This window comes from Chlamydotis macqueenii, chromosome 1 (genome assembly GCF_036417535.1).
Source record: "Chlamydotis macqueenii isolate bChlMac1 chromosome 1, bChlMac1.mat, whole genome shotgun sequence".
Taxonomy (NCBI): domain Eukaryota; kingdom Metazoa; phylum Chordata; class Aves; order Otidiformes; family Otididae; genus Chlamydotis; species Chlamydotis macqueenii.
The window spans coordinates 198058139-198077904 of record NC_141556.1 but is presented as its reverse complement, the minus strand read 5'-3'; the positions used below and the strand labels follow the sequence as shown (position 1 = coordinate 198077904).

The 19766-nt window shown below is 39.5% G+C and overlaps 1 protein-coding gene across 1 annotated transcript in view; it reads left to right on the top strand.

Annotated features, from left to right (window-relative positions):
- DDX10 (DEAD-box helicase 10) overlaps positions 1-19766 on the top strand; it is a 172152-nt gene that overhangs the window by 151416 nt on the left and 970 nt on the right. Inside the window, exon 17 of the mRNA XM_086739555.1 lies at positions 7124-7257. Coding sequence (XP_086595681.1) covers positions 7124-7257 — 134 coding nt within the window. The remainder of the gene's footprint in view (positions 1-7123; positions 7258-19766) is intronic.

Below are 19766 nucleotides of genomic sequence, written 5' to 3'. Positions count from 1 at the left end.
AAGCTTTTGTATATTACATGCTTTAAATCAATTTTGTTTCAGAGAGAGATTGCGTGGTAGCATCTCTGTCTAGCTGCTGGCCTGGCAGGTGCAGGCACCTTTGTACTTTGCCAGAGATGAGGCTGGTACTCTATTAACTTAAATGCCAGAGACTATTTATGGTACTAAAGATCCCAGACTTGTTCTGTTGTGGCAAACAGAACAACAACGTGCTCATACTTGTGTTTCATTACATGGGAACTATTGCTTGCACTACTCCGAAATCTGTATACAAGCAGTCTCTAAAATCAAGAATCTATGCAGTAGACTAAACACTTCTGTTTGTCAAAATTTCATATATTCCAGTGTGTATTTTGCTTCTGGCGCTACCCAACTAGTAACTTAGTTTCTTTTAAGATGTAATTTCATGTTTGTAACATGAATTATGTTTAAGTTTATGTATCATAGAATGGTTAGGGTTGGAAGGGACCTTCAAAGGTCATCTAGTCCAACCCCCCTGCAAGGAGCAGGGACATCCCCAACTAGATCAGGTTGCTCAGAGCCTCATCCAGCCTGGCCTTGAACGTTTCCAGGGATGGGGCTTTCACGACCTCTCTGGGCAACCTGTTCCAGTGTCCCGCAACCCTCATTGTAAAAAATTTTTTCCTAATATCTAATCTAAATCTACCACCCTCTATTTTAAAACCATTACTCCTTGTCCTATCGCAACAGGCCCTACTCAACAGCCTCTCCCCATCTTTCTTGTAGGCCCCCTTGAGGTACTGGAAGACCACTATCAGGTCTCCCCGGAGCCTCCTCTTCTCCAGGCTGAACAGCCCCAACTCTCTCAGCCTGTCCTCATAGGAAAGGTGCTCCAGCCCTTTTATCATCTTTGTAACCCTCCTCTGGACCTTCTCCAACTGGTCCATGTCCTTCTTGTATTGGGGGCTCCAGAACTGGACACAGTTTTATCCTGACATTTCCCACCAGAATTATATTAGTCTACCCTTTGGTTAAAATCACATTGGTAATTGTGACTAGTAAAAGTTTGAAGAATCTTGTCTTTACAATATGTGTTCCACATGGGCCTTATAAGAGCAAATAAAAAAATGAAAAGCATAAGGTCAAGTTACAAGATATATCCATTATAATTCAAAGGCAAATAAGAGCAACTACTTTTTTAAAAAAAAAAGTCTTTGAGTAAATTTAGAAGTTACCAGCGTTTCATTTTGAGTAGATGAATTTTTAATTGTACATTAACCAAATTATATTATTTTTATCTATACGCATTCATTGTGTTGCTACTAATTCTGATCTGGACTGTAAGTACTTTGCAGAGACCAAGTCTACAAATAAAACATATACTTACTACTATGAAAATGACAGAAGCTTTACTAATATAAAAAAGCCAGAAGTGAATGTGTGGAAATTTCTATGATTTTTTTTTTTTTGTGTGTATTTTCAATGGCTGTAAACTGTGCTTGTGGCAGGAGCCATTTTCAGCCCAAATTGCTTTGCTATAGTTACACAGGAAAGGTGTGAATGTCAGTATTTATGCATCAGTGTGTGCTCGTTTGGAACACAGGGTTACCCATTTACTGACCATAAAATGTGAGGCATTTAGGAATGGCAAGAAAGAAAATTAAGTCCTTTCATGTACATTATTTCAGACCACTGGTAAAAGCCTAGTTTAGCCAGCAGAATCTTGCTAATTTTATTATTTAACATGCCAGACTGCTTAAAAAGAAATAAAGAATGACTGCATAAAATTGAACCTTAGTGTGACTGCTAGTGATTGGGAAGGGCAAACACTCTGAAGATGAAGCTAAGAACTGTCTGTCCCTCCTACTGGAAACCAACGATAACATTGTATAAAGTGGTGTGAAAACCAGGAGCTATGGCTGACTTCTCCCAGAGCCTGAAGATCAGTTGGATCATGGTAGTGCAAAGGCTATGTCTGTCTGACTAAGCTGCAACCTTGGTTTCTTCAGTTTTTGGTTACTAGCTTTTCTGGCCAGACCCATGGAACTTGGCCAGTCCTTCTGAAACCGTGTTCGTGTTCACATCATCTCCTTTGTGTGGTGTGACTTGAATGTGTCTGTATGCTTCAGGCCAAGAGAACAGAAAGTCCTGCAACAACAACTTGTTTTCTGCTCTTCCCACCATTTTGTATATGACTTCATACTTACCCATAAGAAGAAACAAGCCTAGATGGAGTGGCAAAACCAATTGTGGAATGGATGTGTATGTAGCTATCGGAAGTAATGTTCAGTGTTGATGCAGATGACAAAGGGTAGACAACAACAGGAAGAAAGCCCGCGTGACTTGGTCACAGTTCACAAAGGTTAACCTTAAACACCACTGCACACATCTTAGAAATGTGGTCAAAAGGTGCCCTTTCCCCTCTTAGCTTGCAAGATCCTTCCCTCAGTGGAAATTATGCTTTCTGTGTTCGGATTTGAAGGCTATTGATGAGCATTAGGTGGTATGGAGTGTAGTTGTCCAGTTTTGGCATGGTTTAGGCAGCTCTTTGTACGTCAGATCAGCACTTGGTTCACTCCACTGACTCTCAGTCAGGTTTCAGTATCGTCTAAGGCTTTGGTCTTGATCTTCAAAGCAACTGTTGGATCAAACACCCTAGCTACATCAAAAGCTGTATTTCTATTTGTGAACTGCCAGAATAGCTGTATTCCTTTGGGGCAATGTAGATGATGGGATATCAGAGCAATCATGCATCAGCTGAGGACACAGTGTTGTGGGTTGGGGTTACAGGCTATGAAAAAAAAAAACCAAAACCCTACAGGGTGATCAGGTGAATCCAGAGTAAGATGTTTTAAAGGAAATGCTGCAAACCCTCTCTGTGAACGTGTTCCATCATAAACATGGTGCAGAAACAACTTCCGTTTCTATCTGAAAAATAATTATCGAAAAGAAGAAAATTACTAAAATTTGGGATGCTGTCAGATCATGAAAGGGATTATATTTTTAAATATCCTTTAATATGAGCCATAATATGCTGAATTTTTAAAAGTCATGTACTTGTGGAGGGGAGCCTCCTAGCAGAATTTAAAGCTTACCTTTTCTTAGCATTAAAATCACAAACACCACTTACCGCAAGAGGCCATATTACTAGCAAAAGCTGAAGGATGGCATAAGTCAAACAGAACTGAATATTGTATAAGTATGACTGTTGATGGACTCAAATCAAGTCTGTTCAAATTCTAAACAAACTTTAAAGGTTTTGATTTTAGCTGGTCAGAAATATCCCCCCACTGCTTTATAAATACTATGGACAGAACTGATAGCGCCAAAACAATTCTTTCTCCCCACTCAACCTGGCTGCTAGGAACTGTTAAATTGCTAACAGAACTGAACATAAAAATTGTAACTCCAGACAATTTAATTGGATTTTTAAAATACCTATTAAAGTAGATATAAATTAAGTACCATAATAAATATGTATTCTATAAATTAAATCTTGGAAAATACAAACTTTTTTATGTATGTGCAAGTTTTCATGCTATGTTTTTTCAGTTCTCCCTTTTTATCTGGTGGTAATAGCTAATTTTCATCTGAGTGCCTAATGCCTGGTAGAAATGAGACATTGTTCTGCTCTTTTGAACATTTGAGTCCCTTGACTCAAATTTTCGTAAAAAGGCACATCAGTTTCTTAATTTTAAGCTTCTCTTAGCCTACCTAAGATGTTTACCTGAGCTCCAACAGCCATTCAGCCTTCTTTGCGAAGAGAGGAAGTTGTCGTTACATCTTGTAACAAAAACAACCAGAAGTTGAGTTGGAGATATTCTGTCGGGAAGCAGGGCAAAAGCTCTAGAGGAACCTGCCCTGTTTGCCTCGTATGGTGTGTGTTTCCAAAAGAACTAGAGTAAGGTAGAGTGTAATCATTTTATTATTTGGTACAGTGTGGAGGGTTGAAGGCAACGAGTATTCCAAAGCCTCCAGCACAGAAATTTTGCTGACTTGCTGAATTGCAGTAATGTGTGCTTACAGCGCAGAAAGCCAAACACATCGTGGGCCGCATCAAAAGAAGAGTGGCCAGCAGGTTGAGGGAGGTGATTCTCCCCCTCTGCTCCACTCTCGTGAGACCCCACCTGCAGTACTGCATCCAGTTCTGGAGCCCCCAACGTAAGAAGGAAGTGGATCTGTTGGAGAGGGTCCAGAGGAAGGCCACAAAGATGATCAGAGGGCTGGAGCACCTCTCCTGTGAGGACAGGCTGAGAGAGTTGGTGCTGTTCAGCCTGGAGAAGAGAAGACTCCGGGGAGATCTTATAGCGACCTTCCAGTACTTAAAGTGTACCCTTAAGGGGTATAAGAAAGATGGAGAGAAACTTTTTAGTCGGGCCTTTTGTGATAGGACAAGGGGGAATGGTTTTAAAATAGAGGCAGGTAGATTCAGACTGGATATAAAGAAAAAAATTTTTACAATGAGGGTGGTGGAACACTGGAACAGGTTGCCCAGAGTGGAGGTTGATGCCCCATCCCTGGAAACATTCAAGGCCAGGTTGGACGGGGCTCTGAGCAACCTGATCTGGTTGGAGATGTCCCTGCTCCTTGCAGGGAGATTGGACTAGATGACCTCTAAAGATCCCATCCAAGCCAGATTGTTCTATGAGTCTATGGTCTTATTTGTATATGAAGAATTTTTACAAGTGTTATCTTGAACTATGATTTTACTTTTTTTCTCCAGCACTTATGTTGAGCAATATGAAGTTAAGTCACAAGATTTCTTCTTCTTGACTGGCTCATGTAAGTCTGAAGCAAGAGAGGAAAAATAATGAGTTTCTATTGTTCAGCTGTGGATGATAAATGTTCATGTTCAAGTTCTTAACAATTCAGGGTCTTACGAATGTTTTAATGAATATGTAACCAGTGATACTTACAAGAAATATGACCTAATGATTCCTGATGAATTAAAGAGGCATCTTTGCCAATTATGTCTTTTGTTATAGAAAGCATTACCTTGAACACATCTCTGCAAATTTTCTGTTGGAAAAAAATGAATGTGAATCTGTAATGAAAGCGAAGGTTTGATCTGTGTGTGTGCAATTGTCTTATGTGTGCATATGTAAATGACAAAACTTAGGAAACCGTGCCGTCTCAACATTTTACTGATGTAACTGAGAATATGAATGAGCAAACCAAGTCCTAAAAGATGATTGCCAATAAATGTTAGTATTACAGAACACTGGTGCATAGTTTTACACATACATATTAAAAAATACTTTGTTCCATACAACAGCTTTGAACACTACTTCTCTCTCCCTTTTTAAAAAATATATAATTGGTATGCATGAGTTGTATTGAAAGAATAGATGCAATGGGAGGGACAAGTAAAGAGCAAATACTTAATGCTTAAGGGAAATTGAAATAAACTGTAATTTAATGCAGAATGCTTTTCAGACATGGAAATTCATTAACAAGGTGACCTTCAAAATAGTTTTCTGTTGAGTTAGTTCTGCTCTGTAATATTGTGCTAAAAGATGAGGTAGAAGATACTTTTGTAAGCAATTTTTTTTTTTTTTTTTTCAAAAACAACTTTGTTGTGAAGTAGCACCTGAAGTTCGTGGTGATCAATATACTTTTCGGTCAGTGGCTGTGTTACCTTGGGCAGCTTACGGTGCTGCTGAGTCTGATGATGCTTTTACTGATTTTGTGCGCCTGGCTATACAATTACCTTCACTAGTATTTCAAAAGAGTCAAGAACAAAATGTGTGTTTAGTATGTTTTTCTTTTCCCTTCTGATTGCAAATTTGGCTTTTATCCCTTTCTTCTGCTTGCTTTTGGTGCACTGCAGAAGTGTCACTGGGCAAGCATTAAGGGACTCTTGCAGTGGTGACTAATCTTACCCTTCACCAGCTCATTTCCTTTCACTCACTCTGGATGGAGATATAAAAGGACCTTTGGTATGGTTTTTCTTTGGGTTTAGAGTTTTTTATGTTTATTTTTATTGTGGTGAGGTGTGTGTACATAAAGACAGTGTTCTTTTAAAACCCTGGTGATAGATGGGAATGGTGAAAAATCAGAACCAAAAATAACTTTAAATATTTAATGATATGAAGTTATTCATAGAATGAGGGATCATTTAAATGAGTACTGGTTTGGAAACTCAGCTGTGTACGTGTTGATTAGATATATGAACTGGAGGTAGTGATGTCTTTAATTATAGTTACTTTGCATTTGTTTTTGCTTTTCAGCATAAATATGCATGGATCTAGGTTTCACATTGCTTAGAAATGCCTTGTAAGATTTTTGTTTGCATTTTTGTGTGCACATACAATTGCATGTGCCCTCCAGTCTGTCTGCTTTCTTCACACCTATTGGTAAAAATTTACAGAAGTGATGCCGTCAGTTCAGGACTGCATGGAGTAGAATCTGTATTTGCAGAAGCAGTCAGCTTTGTTATATTATCCAAGACTTATGGGGAGCAGCATCTTCTGTGCCCTTTTTGTTAAGGAATTAGTGAGGCATTGTTAAGAGAGGCATTCCTGCACCCTGGGGAAACTTGGCAACACCAGCACCCCACCCCAAGATGTGATGTGGGGATGGGAGGGAAGCTGAGCCCCAGAGAGAGGAGGAATGGGGACGTCTGGGAGGAAGCCTGAAGAACATATATCATTTGTGGCTGAAACTCCCTAAGTTCATTCAGCTTAAGCACCATTTTGATTTTTAACTGCAAGGACACTCAGATGAGTTTTAAATCAGAGTATTTAATGAAATACACCTTACAGCATGATTTCTGTGTCCGTATATCTTTGCCAGTGTGTTTCTGTGAGGCAGTCAAGCTTCATGCTACTTAAACACTTGCTCTCTGATGACCGTTGGTTAGTTGTTGCCCAAATCTCTCTTAGATTTGGTAGATTTAAGATGATGGTATTGGGAAGTTAGAATTTGAACATAAATCCTTGTGCTTTCTTTTTGAATATATTTCTTCAATCTCTAACTGACAGCTTTGGAGGAGAGCACTGATGATGACAGAAACGATTCTGTTTTCCTGGCTGCAATGGTGGTGGCCTTTGACTGTAGTTGAGGGCGATGTTTTTTGTTACGACATCCCCATTAGTGAGATTGTGGCAAGTAACATGGACTTGTCTGCTTGTCTTGTAATTCTCGGTTTGTCACCTGGCAGGATGAAGAGGAAACAGTGGCCTTTCTTGCTCACAGTGGAAGTGAAGAAGAGTTTGATCCAAGTACTCTTCCAGATCCTGATAAATACAAAGATTCTGATGAAGAGCAGGATTCAGAAAGTGAAGACAGCTATAGGTATGTAAATATCTTCCACCTACCTGTTGAAATGTGTATGTTTTTTAGAAACTGTTTTGTCTAGATGTTAGGAACTCATTTTACAGTCATCCTCTTGTTCCTGGAACTTAGTATTTAAGTTCGTTTGTGAAGCAGATGCTAAGCAGAAATCTGTGCTAAAGGCTGTTATTTTCTTTTGTGAAGCTGTATGAGAAGGAGTTCTTGAATCAGTGTTGAAAGGATCTCGGTGAGACTGTTCCACATGCAAAAAATCTTGACTAATTCCCTGGAGGTTTCATGTGTTTTAGAAATAACATTTCTCTGCTGTCACATTACAAGTTCTGTTTGAAAGGAAAAACATTGAAGTCATTTGAGGATTTGGATGAGCCCACTGTACCTGCGCTATATTAAATAAATTTGTGCACAGTGAAACTTGATAAGTTTTATGATTCAGTGTTGCTCAAACTCTTCAACACTACAAAGGAAGTGGAATCTGAGTTAGAAGCAAATATATGAAAAAATTAACAATGTTAAACTTTTCCTCTTAATCTAAACCAATATTTTTAATTATATAAACCAGAAGACTTTGTTTCTTCTAGTTTAACAGAAGAGCACCGGGTGAGGATGAGGATCTGTAGATGATGGCAACACTGCAGTTCTTCAGTACATACTGCAGAAGACATAGGGATACTGCATGAAGTCCTGTGTAGTTTTTGTCATTGGCTTTACCGCAACAAGAAGTCTATCTGTGTGTTTCTGACAAACAGCCTATCGTGTAACACATTCAGAAACATGACTGTGACACTTACATGGGAGTACAGATCTTTGTTTTGCTCTCTTCTAGACGTCTAGGATCATAAATCTCTTGCTTTTCACATGTGAATTGGCTAAATCCTAGTGCCTAGATTGTTCCTAGCTCTGTGTCACTGCATGTTGTGGGGGCAGTGTGTAGGACTGGGTGATGGGGCATGGATTTAAGGACTGAGTAGGCCTAAGTTAAGCGGCTGATGACCGTGTCGCCTGCAGCCTGTTCACCTGTGTGTTGGGAACTGACAAGGATGAGAAAAATGCATTGCTGCTTCTGAGCTGCAGTAAATTGCTCCTTCTTTGTGCAAGGGGGAGAAAAAGGGTGACTTTAAGTCAATTATAGTTCCTTCTGTTTTTTCACTTCCCTAAGCTGACTCAGTATCTCCACTCCATGTAAAATGAATGAAAAAGCTATGTATGGTGAAACTTTATTCTCAGCTTCCCCCAGGTAACATCAGTACTATGATTAATATTATCTTTTTAATGTATGAAATTCCTATGAGTGAAACCTGAATATAAGACAACAATTTGAGCTAGAGAATCCTGTAAAACCCTGTTTTGCTGGAAGGTGCCACCTCTGTTTGGTCTGATATTAACTGTGAGACAAGGACCAGAAGAAAAGTATATTTAGCAGTTCTGCATTTACACAGGACATTAATGGAGGTGCCAAGAGAAGTATTTCAGGATGCTACCGCTTCTCCATCTGGGACCATAGCAGTGCTGGTTCTGTCATTTTGCCTTAGAGAGCAAATTCTGAGCTGACTTCTGCAGTAATGCATTGCTGCAGGTAACAAAGTAGAGAGGGAATCTTGGTAGTTTGTTTCCTAGAAGGAGTAAAACCAAGAGTTTATTCAGAAAGTCTGAAATAAAGATTTGGGAAGTGGTTGGACACTGAGCAACACTTGCCTTGTTTATTGGTTTGTATGTTGCTGCTGAAGGACAGATTCCTGGCATCCATTAAGCTGATGGACAACTGAGCTGGTGGGAAGGAGTTACCAACAACCAAGTATAGGAAACCTTGTGTCACACCACTACCTATTAAATATTTAATTACCTCAGGCATTTCTAATTACTGCTAAATTGTTGCATACTTCCTGTAGGAAAAAGGTAATGTTTTAGTGCCGCATTTCTTAAACAAGGTTTTGCATTCTTTCAACTTGTAGCCATAGCTAGGCTTACCTGTCTTGACAATAGAATGTTTTGTAGCATAACTACTTAATAAGCATTTTGAACCAGTTATGGGGTCAGTCAGTTTAAAATTGGCAATTTTGTCTGGTTTACTTTCAGTATCGTTAAGTAACCATTTATCCAGGGAAGATCACTTCTGTCTTTTTTACTTTTTGTATTGATCCTTTCCCTAAAGATGTCAGCTAGACTCAAGATTTTAAGAATAAAAGTTGAGTTGATTTTAAGTTGATTTTAAGAATAAAAGTTGACAGAGGTGGACAGATTTTTGGCAGTGGTAATCAGTGCAGATTTTTTGGAATCACTGGCTGATGATCACTGCCCCCTGGAGTCAGAGTACCTGCTCTTAAGGAGAGCTGAGACTCAAAGAAGATCTAGGGCCTTGGTCATTTCTCCTTCCTGTGAAGTAGGTTGGAAAAGAAAGAACATACCAAAAAGGAAAACTGGAATGTAGTAATAATTTCTGACAAAGTTTTTTCCTCAGCAAATCTCTGAGCACTTTAGAAGGATGTCAGTATTATTTTCATAGGCAGGAATGTTGAGTCAGGTAGTAACATGTCCTAAGATCATGGCAGTGACACAGGTCTGGGAATAAAATTCAGTGGCCCAGAGGGCCCATTGAATGCTCCGTCCACTAGACAGAGAGCACTCCCTTTGAAAGTACAGCTAATCCCATGTGGTAACTGATTATAAAAAATATTTTTCTTGTTTTCAGTATATCAGGTTTACACATGTAAATTTAACACCACACGGACACAGTTTAATCCTTTTTGGTTTTCCATTTTATTGGACTTGTCCTTACCTGAGTTACTTTTTCAGGGAATATTTTCTTGGAACTTTGATGTCTACAATATTTCAGTTATCCCAGCAAGACTAGTCTTGAATGTACTTTGAATTGAAGAGAGTAACTTTTGAGCACAAAAAATACACTCTATATATGATTCAACTGGAGTTGAGATATGGATTTTTTTCTGCCACCTATTAGTGCTTGTCAGGTTTTAATTTACTAAGTGTACTTTAAATATGTTCTTTGAACTATGTTTGGAGGTGATTTTAGAACAAACTGCAAGGTTAGAACATTTTCCATGATACACTGCTATCTGCATTGTATCCATGTATTTGAAATAGAACTTAACATCTAGTAGAGTTTTACCAATGAAATTTTCTTTTTTTAAATTATGAATTTTTCCTTGAGTTTGGCAAAGGATCATTTATTTGTAAGGCTGGATTTTATTTGGTCTTTGGAACTTAGTCATGTGTAGAAGGTAATTTGTCTAAAAATCATATTTCAGATTTTGAATAGGACACACCAAGGCTCATGAAATAAAACACATTTTATATTATAATTTCTTTAATATGATATATTGATTTAAGATTTTCCATATGTTTGAAAATGTAGTTGACTGCCATTTAAAATCTCAACATTGTGCAGTTCTTTAAAATGTGATCTTGCAAAGAAACTGTTAAAACATAAATTTTGTTATGGTTTTCACCTGCAATGTCAACACATTCTTGCCATGCAAACCCTACTGACTTTTACATAGTTATGTTTTTTGGGCATTCATTTTATGACTACAAAGTTGCAATTTGCTTTTTCTTCCTTAAGGAAAATATTTGTGTAAATCTGTGGTGTCCATGTAGCACTCTGGGATTATAATCTGGCTGGGTCAGTTTTCTGGTATCAGTTTGGGGGTTTAAGCTTTCCCTGGCTAGGAGCAAGACATTCTTGGAGTAAAAATCATGTCTCAAGAACTGCCACCACTTGAAGCTTCATTACCAGCCTCTGTCAACTTCCAGACAGAGCACTGGTCTCAGTTGTTCATCCTGACTTTTAATTGACTTCTTAATAGTAGGAAAGGTCCTTAACGTTCTCCAAGGGGATTTTTAAAGGTTTTTGTTCATTTTTCCATCTTTACACAATTGGACTGAATACTTTGCTGCTTTTCAGTCTTGTCTGAGTTTGCTGGAGGACTAGGGCAGTGGACAGTAGATGTTTTCAGCCTTGGTTAAGAAGGCAAGAGGACTGAAATTTGGAAAGGAGTCGAATTGCTTCAAGTTCTTCTCCAGCATTTAAGCTGAACGGGAATTAACAAGGACCCAAAGAGCAGTTTCAAACAGTCTAGCTAGACGTGGCATTCTGGGCTGTCTAGAAGAAGCCACATCAGTTTCGGCACTGGGAAAAGTCCTACAGATAAACCTGAAACATCAAAGAGCACAATTTTGAATTTATTATCAGCAGTGATTTCCAGAAGCAGATAGCAGAGACACTGGTATTATATTATAGCCAGGGACAGGCCAGGAGTGGATTTGTCAGTCATTGCTAAGGATGGTAATTAAATTGAAGTGAGAACAGCTAGGGCAGGTATGCAAAAGGAGGAGGAGAGTGAAAAACTGGGGGATGCTCACAAGGGTAAGAGCAGTGGGCAACAACGTGCCGATAGGTTTAGAAGATGACGGGATCTAGGACAAAATTACATTTCTAGGAGTGCCCAAAAGGAGTGTGTCAGAATTAAAAGCCATTGATGGCTCCTGTGTGTGGCACAGCATGTGGTAGTTAATCCCATGCTGGCTGGGCCTGCCTAGGGAACATCACTCATGTCTGTACAGGCTAAATGGATTTGGCAAGGATGTGGGCTTAAGTACTGGCATGTGTTTTTCCGTATTGTCCACAACTGCTGTGACATCGGATAGTGACAACTAAAGCTCTTCTGGGCAATGTCCTGGTGTATTTTGGTGCAGTAGGACAGGCCAAGGGCTGTTTTCAGTAGGCAGTGTTGGTGGAGCCACGTTTATTTCAGATGTGTGGGTTGGTGAAAAATGTAGCAGTCTGTTCTCTAGCTCTGAAGTCAGCTCTGAGGCTCAGTGTCAGTATGTCTGGAGACTTGTGACGTGCTCTGAGCACCTCTTTGGAGGCTTCTGTGAAAGAAGAGGCACAACTGAAAGAGGATGCAGTGAAGGAAATCCATTTAGAGCCGGAAAAAGAGGAAGAGAGAATTTGAGTGACCAATAAGCCAGTGGGTAAAGGAAGTGGTAGCTCAAGAGGCTGGTGGGTGAGCATAAGGCCATAGAGAAGTGATACTGATTTTGCATGAGGGAGGAAAGAGGTGGAGGGGATGTATGCATGAAAGGAGATGGGAGGATGAAGGGATCTGGTGGGTCAAGAAGAATAAATATGAGAACAGGCAAGAAATCTTGCTGCCAGTGAGAAGGGGGGGTTTCTGTTAAGTCAACACTCATGCCTCATGCATCTCTCTTAGAGCTGTCACTGAGTTGTATGATGAGTTGCTCTTGAGGCTGGGAAATATTGACCTAATGATTTTAACAAAAACAATCAGCCGAGAGTAGCACACAGTGAAATTAGGCTTTAAGAGTAGAAAATACAACTCTATTCTGTTTTATATTTCCAAAATTCAGAGATTTTGCTCAAAGTATTGAATTAAAATAGCAATACATTGGGCTATACTAGCTGCTACTTGCTTTAACTGGGAAAAAATGTGTCTAAAAGAGATAATTCAAAGCAAGTATGTGAGAGCTAGAGTATTTTCCTTCAACAGTCTTTAAAAATAGACCATCTGTCCATAGTTTAAGAAGTCAAAAACATTATTAATCTTTTCTCCCTCCCCCCAGCATTTTTTTTTTAAATTGGAGGAGCTATACAAATCATAAGTTAAATTTGCCTTTGAATAAAATTCCCTTCCAGCCATACCTCTACAAGCAGAGTAATTAATGACTCCAAGCATGTAATATGAGATTAATTTTTGTATATCTAGCAACATTCATCATATTTGGTTTAAGGCTATCAATGTAAATTGTTAATGAGGTGAAAAATTTAAGTGTATCAGATAGGGTGGAAGAAAAGCAGCTAGATTTCTTAAATATTAATTTTGCGGTCAAATTGAGTTTCTGATATTTCTAATCCCTCAACCTCTTTAAATAAAAATGTTGAGGAGGAACAAAGTTACAATTGACCTCATCATTACCTTCTTTACATCTTTAATAGGTGTGACTGATCGTATTAACTCTTAGATCAGCATGGAAAAGATCTTGGACATGAGGGGAAAGGAGAAATGTCTTAGTTCTGGTACTGTTTTGTTTGTGATTTTATGGCCCATCAGCAGCCCGTGCTGTTTGGTTGTGTGCCTTCCTTTATTGAAAACTGTGGGCAAATTGCAGTTTCTTGTACCTCCTTCTTATCGCAGGATGCTGACGTTGACCTGCCAAGTTTTATGTGATTCTTGATGCAGGTTACATTGTCTTTTGAAATGATTCATCTGCAAATCGTGGTGCTCCTTTAACATGTGTTATGCAGGTCACACCAGTGACTTTGTGAAGGCCAGAACTTCAATGTTGTGATGACCAGAAAAGCACTGTAAGACAGACATTTTCAAAGGTCTCTGTTTAAGGGCTTGATCATGCTGTTTAGTTGCAAAGTTGGACATTGAGACATGGGATTGCTGTTGGTGGAGATATGATATTTTTATTTTTTTATGCCATGGAAGTCTTTACGATAGTTATACGGTAGCCCACTATATTAAATGGACCTGATGGTAGAATTTCCTAGTGAAATTTGTTAACCTCTGCTCGGCAGATCAGACTAGATTTTTCCTGTGGTTCCTGTAAACATGTCAGCTACATAAATTGCCTTTTATTTAAAAAAAAAAATAATTTTTTTATGTATACTTTTTATTTTAAAAAGTATGTCATCAGCAGGTGTCTGCCTGAATGAAGGAGAAATGGGATGAGTATTTACTGAAATTCTGCAGTTCAGAAATTAACTATCAACAATTGGAGGATGATAGTGGTCACATGGAAGGGGAGGAGAGGAACAGATTTGAACTGGAGGAGCAGATGGGTGTGAGGGTTAGGTAGGTGGTTAGCAGCATCTCCAAAGGCAGCAGCGCGTTTCAGAGAAGGTTAAGCCTCTGACAGAGGAACATGCAGCAAATCAAAATGGTTTCACTGAAGCCATAGTCAGCTCCAGCTGGAGCAGTTTCAACCCAGAGCAGTGATATTTGATCCATATGAGAATCAACCCCTGAATTATTTCAGTTTTCAGACTGGTGTGTAAAGATAAGCTGAAATTGCTTAGCTCAAATACACTGAACAAAAACCTCAGTGGTCCAGGGCTGGGTCAGGTACTGCTGCAGGAGTGAGATGTTGATGGTTGGTTTGAGTGCTTTTTCCTGTCAAATTTTCTGTATGCTTCCCATGCAATAGTAAGAAATATTAAGCATACTCTCTTGCTGGTCTGATTTCTATTTAATTTTTTTTTTCTTCTTACAGATTGTGGTCCTTCAGCTCCAAGACAGACTTATCTTTTGCTTTTAGTATTATTACACTGGTATTTCATTACAAGTAGATTATTCATCCCTTCTCCTCCAATTGTGTTTTTATAAATCTAGTTTTAGAGCTGTTTTGATTTATATCAGTGGAATGGCCAGTAAGGGAAATAACACAACATGATATATTTTCATTACCATTTCTATGTGCTGTAGCATTCTGACAGCAAGAAGGAAAGAAGATGCACTGGGCTTTATGAAAGGGACTGCAGTAATTAATCTTCATTAGGATTACTGCCATGGCCTTGTGAATTAAAATTTATTAGGTGGAAAAAGGTTTGTGGCACAGCATGTTTGATCACCAAAATGCCAATATTTATAGGATAAATTATTCCTAACTTTTCTGAACTGTATTTTATTAGCAGATTTATTCATTAGTCCTGTACATTTATTTGAGAAGGAGCTTGTGTGCTATACTGCAGCTTGGAAACTTCACTCATGGACTGCAATTCAGTGGCAAGGGCAGTTTGTTTCCAGAGCAGTGCTGGTAAACCTGGGCTCCAAAGCAATCTCTCATAAATGCTAACTGAAGCAGAGCCTCCCTAGAGATCTCACAGTACCACGTTGTTTAAACAACAGCAACTTGGCTGCATGGCTGTACGTTTCAAATGGCTGACTCTCGAGCACTTGAAATCTAGACCTTACAGCCAAAACAGACTTGTGAGATTATTTTTTAGTTAAATTAGAGGCTTTTGGTGTATAGCTGTGAGGGTCATAGTTAGATCCCCGGTTTCCCAGATACCATTCGTATATATTGGCATTTATTTAAGGAACAGGATTCATAAACCATGCTTTACTGTTTGAGTAACAAACTTTACCAATCAAACGATAGTATCTTCCTTTGTTGTAACAGCTGTGCAAACGGTGACCAAAGAAATTGCTGTGCCTGTTGATAAGTTGGCTGTTAGTACCTCCTTGCCTGTGTAAACAGCCCATCCCAGTAAATCCTTCCATCAGGCAGCTTCAGACCATGCGGATCGTTCAGGCGGCTGAAAAGCTAAATTGCACCAGATGGTAAAAGGAAGGAATTGTAATCCAGCTGCACATGCCACTTTCTAAGGGTTATAAATAGAAGACAAAAAGATGCACTGGCTTTGGTTTGAATCTGAATTGTGGGGTTGCTTTCTAACTGGGTTGTTCTGTTAGAAAGTAGTTCACCTTAGAATAACTTTATTTTGTTTTTGCTATTTGTGGGCACCAGCTGGTAGTGGATCAGTTTGTGTATTTGTGAGGAATAAGGGGCCATTTATGTCCGTGGGAAGTGACCAACGATAAAAAGATTGGCTCTGCAGGGTGGGCTGACAGGCCTTTGGTCGATGGAGACCAAGGGGGAGTTCAGTTGACAATAAGTTTAGAAGTCATTGCTGTGTAGCTGCTGTCACACACTCAGCCCTTTAACATACACACCTGAGAATTACACCTATTACATCTCCTCCAAAGAGCTTTCTGTCCAAACAGCTACGGAGAGGTGCCCAGGTGGAGTACAGGGTACCCTTTAGCATCATGATGCCAGACATCTCTCCTGGTGTTTTTCTGGCTTCCTTGAAAAATTGCTACTTTCACCCTTTGTAAAAGCTACATCTCTGAATGCTCCTTGAGAGTAATATGGCCCCTCTCCACACCCAAGCCACTGCTGGTAAAATTCCATCCTGCTGGAACGGGGTTGGGCGCTGGACTAGATGATCTTTAAAGGTCCCTTCCAGCCCAAACCATTCTATGGACAGGCACTGTCTGTCTTCTCTTTGCATCTCAGAATTATGAACATCTTATTCGCATGTTCCACATGAGTCTCTGCTTTCCTTCCTAAGTTGCCTTTATCAAATACTGTTTTGCTTCTATTTTTTGTGCATTATAAAAACACAAGCCTTTAGCTCTCTTCCTCACTCAGTGGCTTTGCTTTTGATGCTGCTTCCTGTCTTACACATTCCTCCTTATTCACCTCTCCAGCTTACAGCCCAGTAGGGGTCAAATTAGTGTGAAAATACAGCTGCTAATATGTAGGTACGTCTTTAGTATGCCCTACTAATCGAGCACCATGATCCCTCAGTAATAATAAGAAACAGCTTGACTCAGCATAGTCTTCCCACAAAGCTTATGATGAAAGTTAATCATAATTGTGTTGATGTGCTTTTGTTTGTGGGGGAAAAAACAGAAATCTCACAGTTCTTTTTGAATGTGTTTTATATTTAAATGTTACCCCTTACAGACATTTAGGCCTATGGACTTCTGAAATTCCAAAAACGAGTATAATTTTTATTATTTAAAGTTTGCTATTTCGTAAGTTGTGAGATTTCTGCATTGTTTTAATTGCTAAGATGTTTTGAACTGATGTCCTAGATGAAGCGTTAGTCATTTATGAATGCAAACTGGGCTTCAGAGTCCATTAAAATTCTGGAAATAATTGGCTCTTTTGCAAACAAGCTAAAATGCTTTTACTTAATGAGGTTCAGCCTTACGCTTTTAGAGTGAACCCCTATATTCTGTCCTGATCAAAGTGAACACCATGAAACTCCAGCCCAACCCCACACTGGCCACTTGGAAAAGTGAGAGGTCTGAGTGCTTCAGAATATTTCATATACTGTCAGTACAGCTTCAGCATTTACGGAATGTCTTAAGGACTACAGAGAGAAATAGAGAGTCCTTTCCCCAGAAGAGGAATAAAATAAACCTTGGTAGCAAGCACTGAAAAGCCACCCCCATGCAAATGAGAACTTAAAGCTGGCAAAGTTGCTTTATCCTTTGAAATGTCTCAATTTTAGGAAAAGTGTTTGGTACACAATCATCAGCTATTCATAGAATGATAGAATAGTTTTGGTTGGAAGGGACCTTTACAGAATAGTTTGTGTTGGAAGGACCTTTACAGATCAACTACTCCAACTCTCCTGCTGTGAGCAGGGACATCTCTCACTAGGTCAGGTTGCTTTGCACTATTTCTTTTGGATAGGCAGGGGATGGACAATATAAAGGTAGGGTGTTTCATTTGTTTTAATTGTGGGAATGGAAGGTGTTTCTCATAGGATTCCCTTCCTCTCTCTCTACTATAATGAGTAGGCAGGAATTGGCACTGTTCTTCTGTGAAAGGTGGGATGGACAAGAGCGGGAGGCATGGCACACGTCTGCAGTCCAATGCAAGGCTGTCAGATGTCATGTTACTCCTTTGTCTCGATGGAGAGGCAGCCAGAAAGCACAGTGTGTGAGCCAGGAAGAGGAGGAAGCATTGTGCTGCCAATCCCTCTCAGAGAGCATTCAGGAACTTCTTGAAAACTGCCATGTTTTTGCGTTAATGTTTGGGTTGGGCTGGTTTCCAGTGAGTCACAGACTAGTAACTAGTCCTACTGATGGAAAAACAAGGTGGGCAGCTGAAGGTGGTTGGAATTGGGTGATGGGTTCCTGTGCTGTGTTTGTTTGAAGGACAATATTCCCCAATTTGAGCTATTTGTTATAACTGCTGTTGGTAATTGTTACAAATCTAAACAAAATATTTCACGAACATTACATTTACACTTAAGCAATTATAAAAATTAGGGAAATCTAAAAAAAAAATGTTGAAATATTTATTTTTAAGTAAATTGAACTTTCTGGGTAGAAATTTGCTGAATTTTAATTGGAAATCTGAATTTAACTATCTATTTTAGAAAAACCAAAACTCAAGTCTTTGAAGTTCCATTTTAATTTTTGTTATATTCTTTAAAATACGAACATGAAAAACTGAGAATGCCATTTTGTTTCAGTTAACTTGTTTGGAGAGTGAAGGGTTGCATTCTGCCACTCAGAGGGACCTTGATGGGCTTGAGAGGTGGGCCTGTGCAAATCTCATGAGGTTCAGCCAGGCCAAGTACAAGGTCCTGCACATGGGTCGAGGCAATCCTAAGCACAAATACAGACTGGGCAGAGAATGGATTGCGAGCAGCCCTGAGGAGAAGGACTTGGGGATGTTGGTTGATGAAAAGCTCAACATTAGCTGACAATGTGCGCTTGCAGCCCAGAAGGCCAACTGCCTTCCTTGGCTGCATCAAAAGGAGCGTGGCCAGCAGGATGAGGGAGGTGATTCTGCCAATCTATCCTGCTCTGGTGCAACCTCACCTGCAGTAGTGCGTCCAGTTCTGGAGCCCCCAACATAAGGAGGACGTGGATCTGTTGGAGCGAGTCTGGAGGAGGGCAGTGAAGATGATGAGAGGGCTGGAGCACTTCTCCTGTGAGGACAGGCTGAGAGTTGAGGCTGAGCCTGAAGAAGAGAAGGCTCTGGGGAGACCTCACTGCAGCCTTTCAGTACTTAAGGAGGGCTTCTAAGACAGATGGCGAGAAACTCTTTAGCAGGGCCTGTTGTGATAGGACAAGGGGTAATGGTTTTAAACTAAAAGAAGATAGATTCAGACTGGACATCAGGAAACATTTTTTTACAATGAGGGTGGTGGAACACTGGAACAGGTTGCCTAGAGAGGTAGTGGATGTTCCATCCCTGGAAACATTCAAGGCCAGGTTGGATGAGGCTCTGAGTAACCTGATCTGGTTGGAGATGTCCCTGCTCTTTGCATGGGGGTTGGATTAGATGACCTTTAAAGGTCCCTTCCAACACAAATTATTCTATGATTCTATGATATTTTTATTTTTTTTTTTTAGTAAATTCTACCCTACAGCACAGGAAAACCAGCTCTCTATATCTTGGTACATGGATATTATATCTTCGAATACATTTTGTTAGATTAGATTATTTTAATCCTAGATAAGGTGGATTATAGCAGATTTTCTATATTTTGGACAAAAACCACATGAGGATACATGAAGGCTTGAGCTTTCCCGCTGTTGCTGTCATGTTGCCATGTGATAGAGTATTAAAACAGACACACAGCTGTTTAGTTAAGATTGAAGGCTGCAAAAGGCAACTTATTCAAGTCTTAAGAAAATCAGCAGAAGAAATGGGAATTCACCAGGGAAAATAACAGCGTTTGGGTTTTTCCTCTTCCTTTCATGGCAAAGAGGTGGCTAATAGCTTCCAAGGAAAGCTGCTGAAAGAAGAGAAAAGAGTGGCTTGAATGAGATGGACCCCAACGAAAACTGTATTAAATGTAGGATTCACCAATGAAGTGAGAGTTCTCATATTTTTATTTTTGTCGCATATTTATTTTAGACAAGGTCTTGAATGCATGTCAAGGTCCACTGACACATCTCTAAATCAGTTTTGTCAAGCTGTCTGTCACT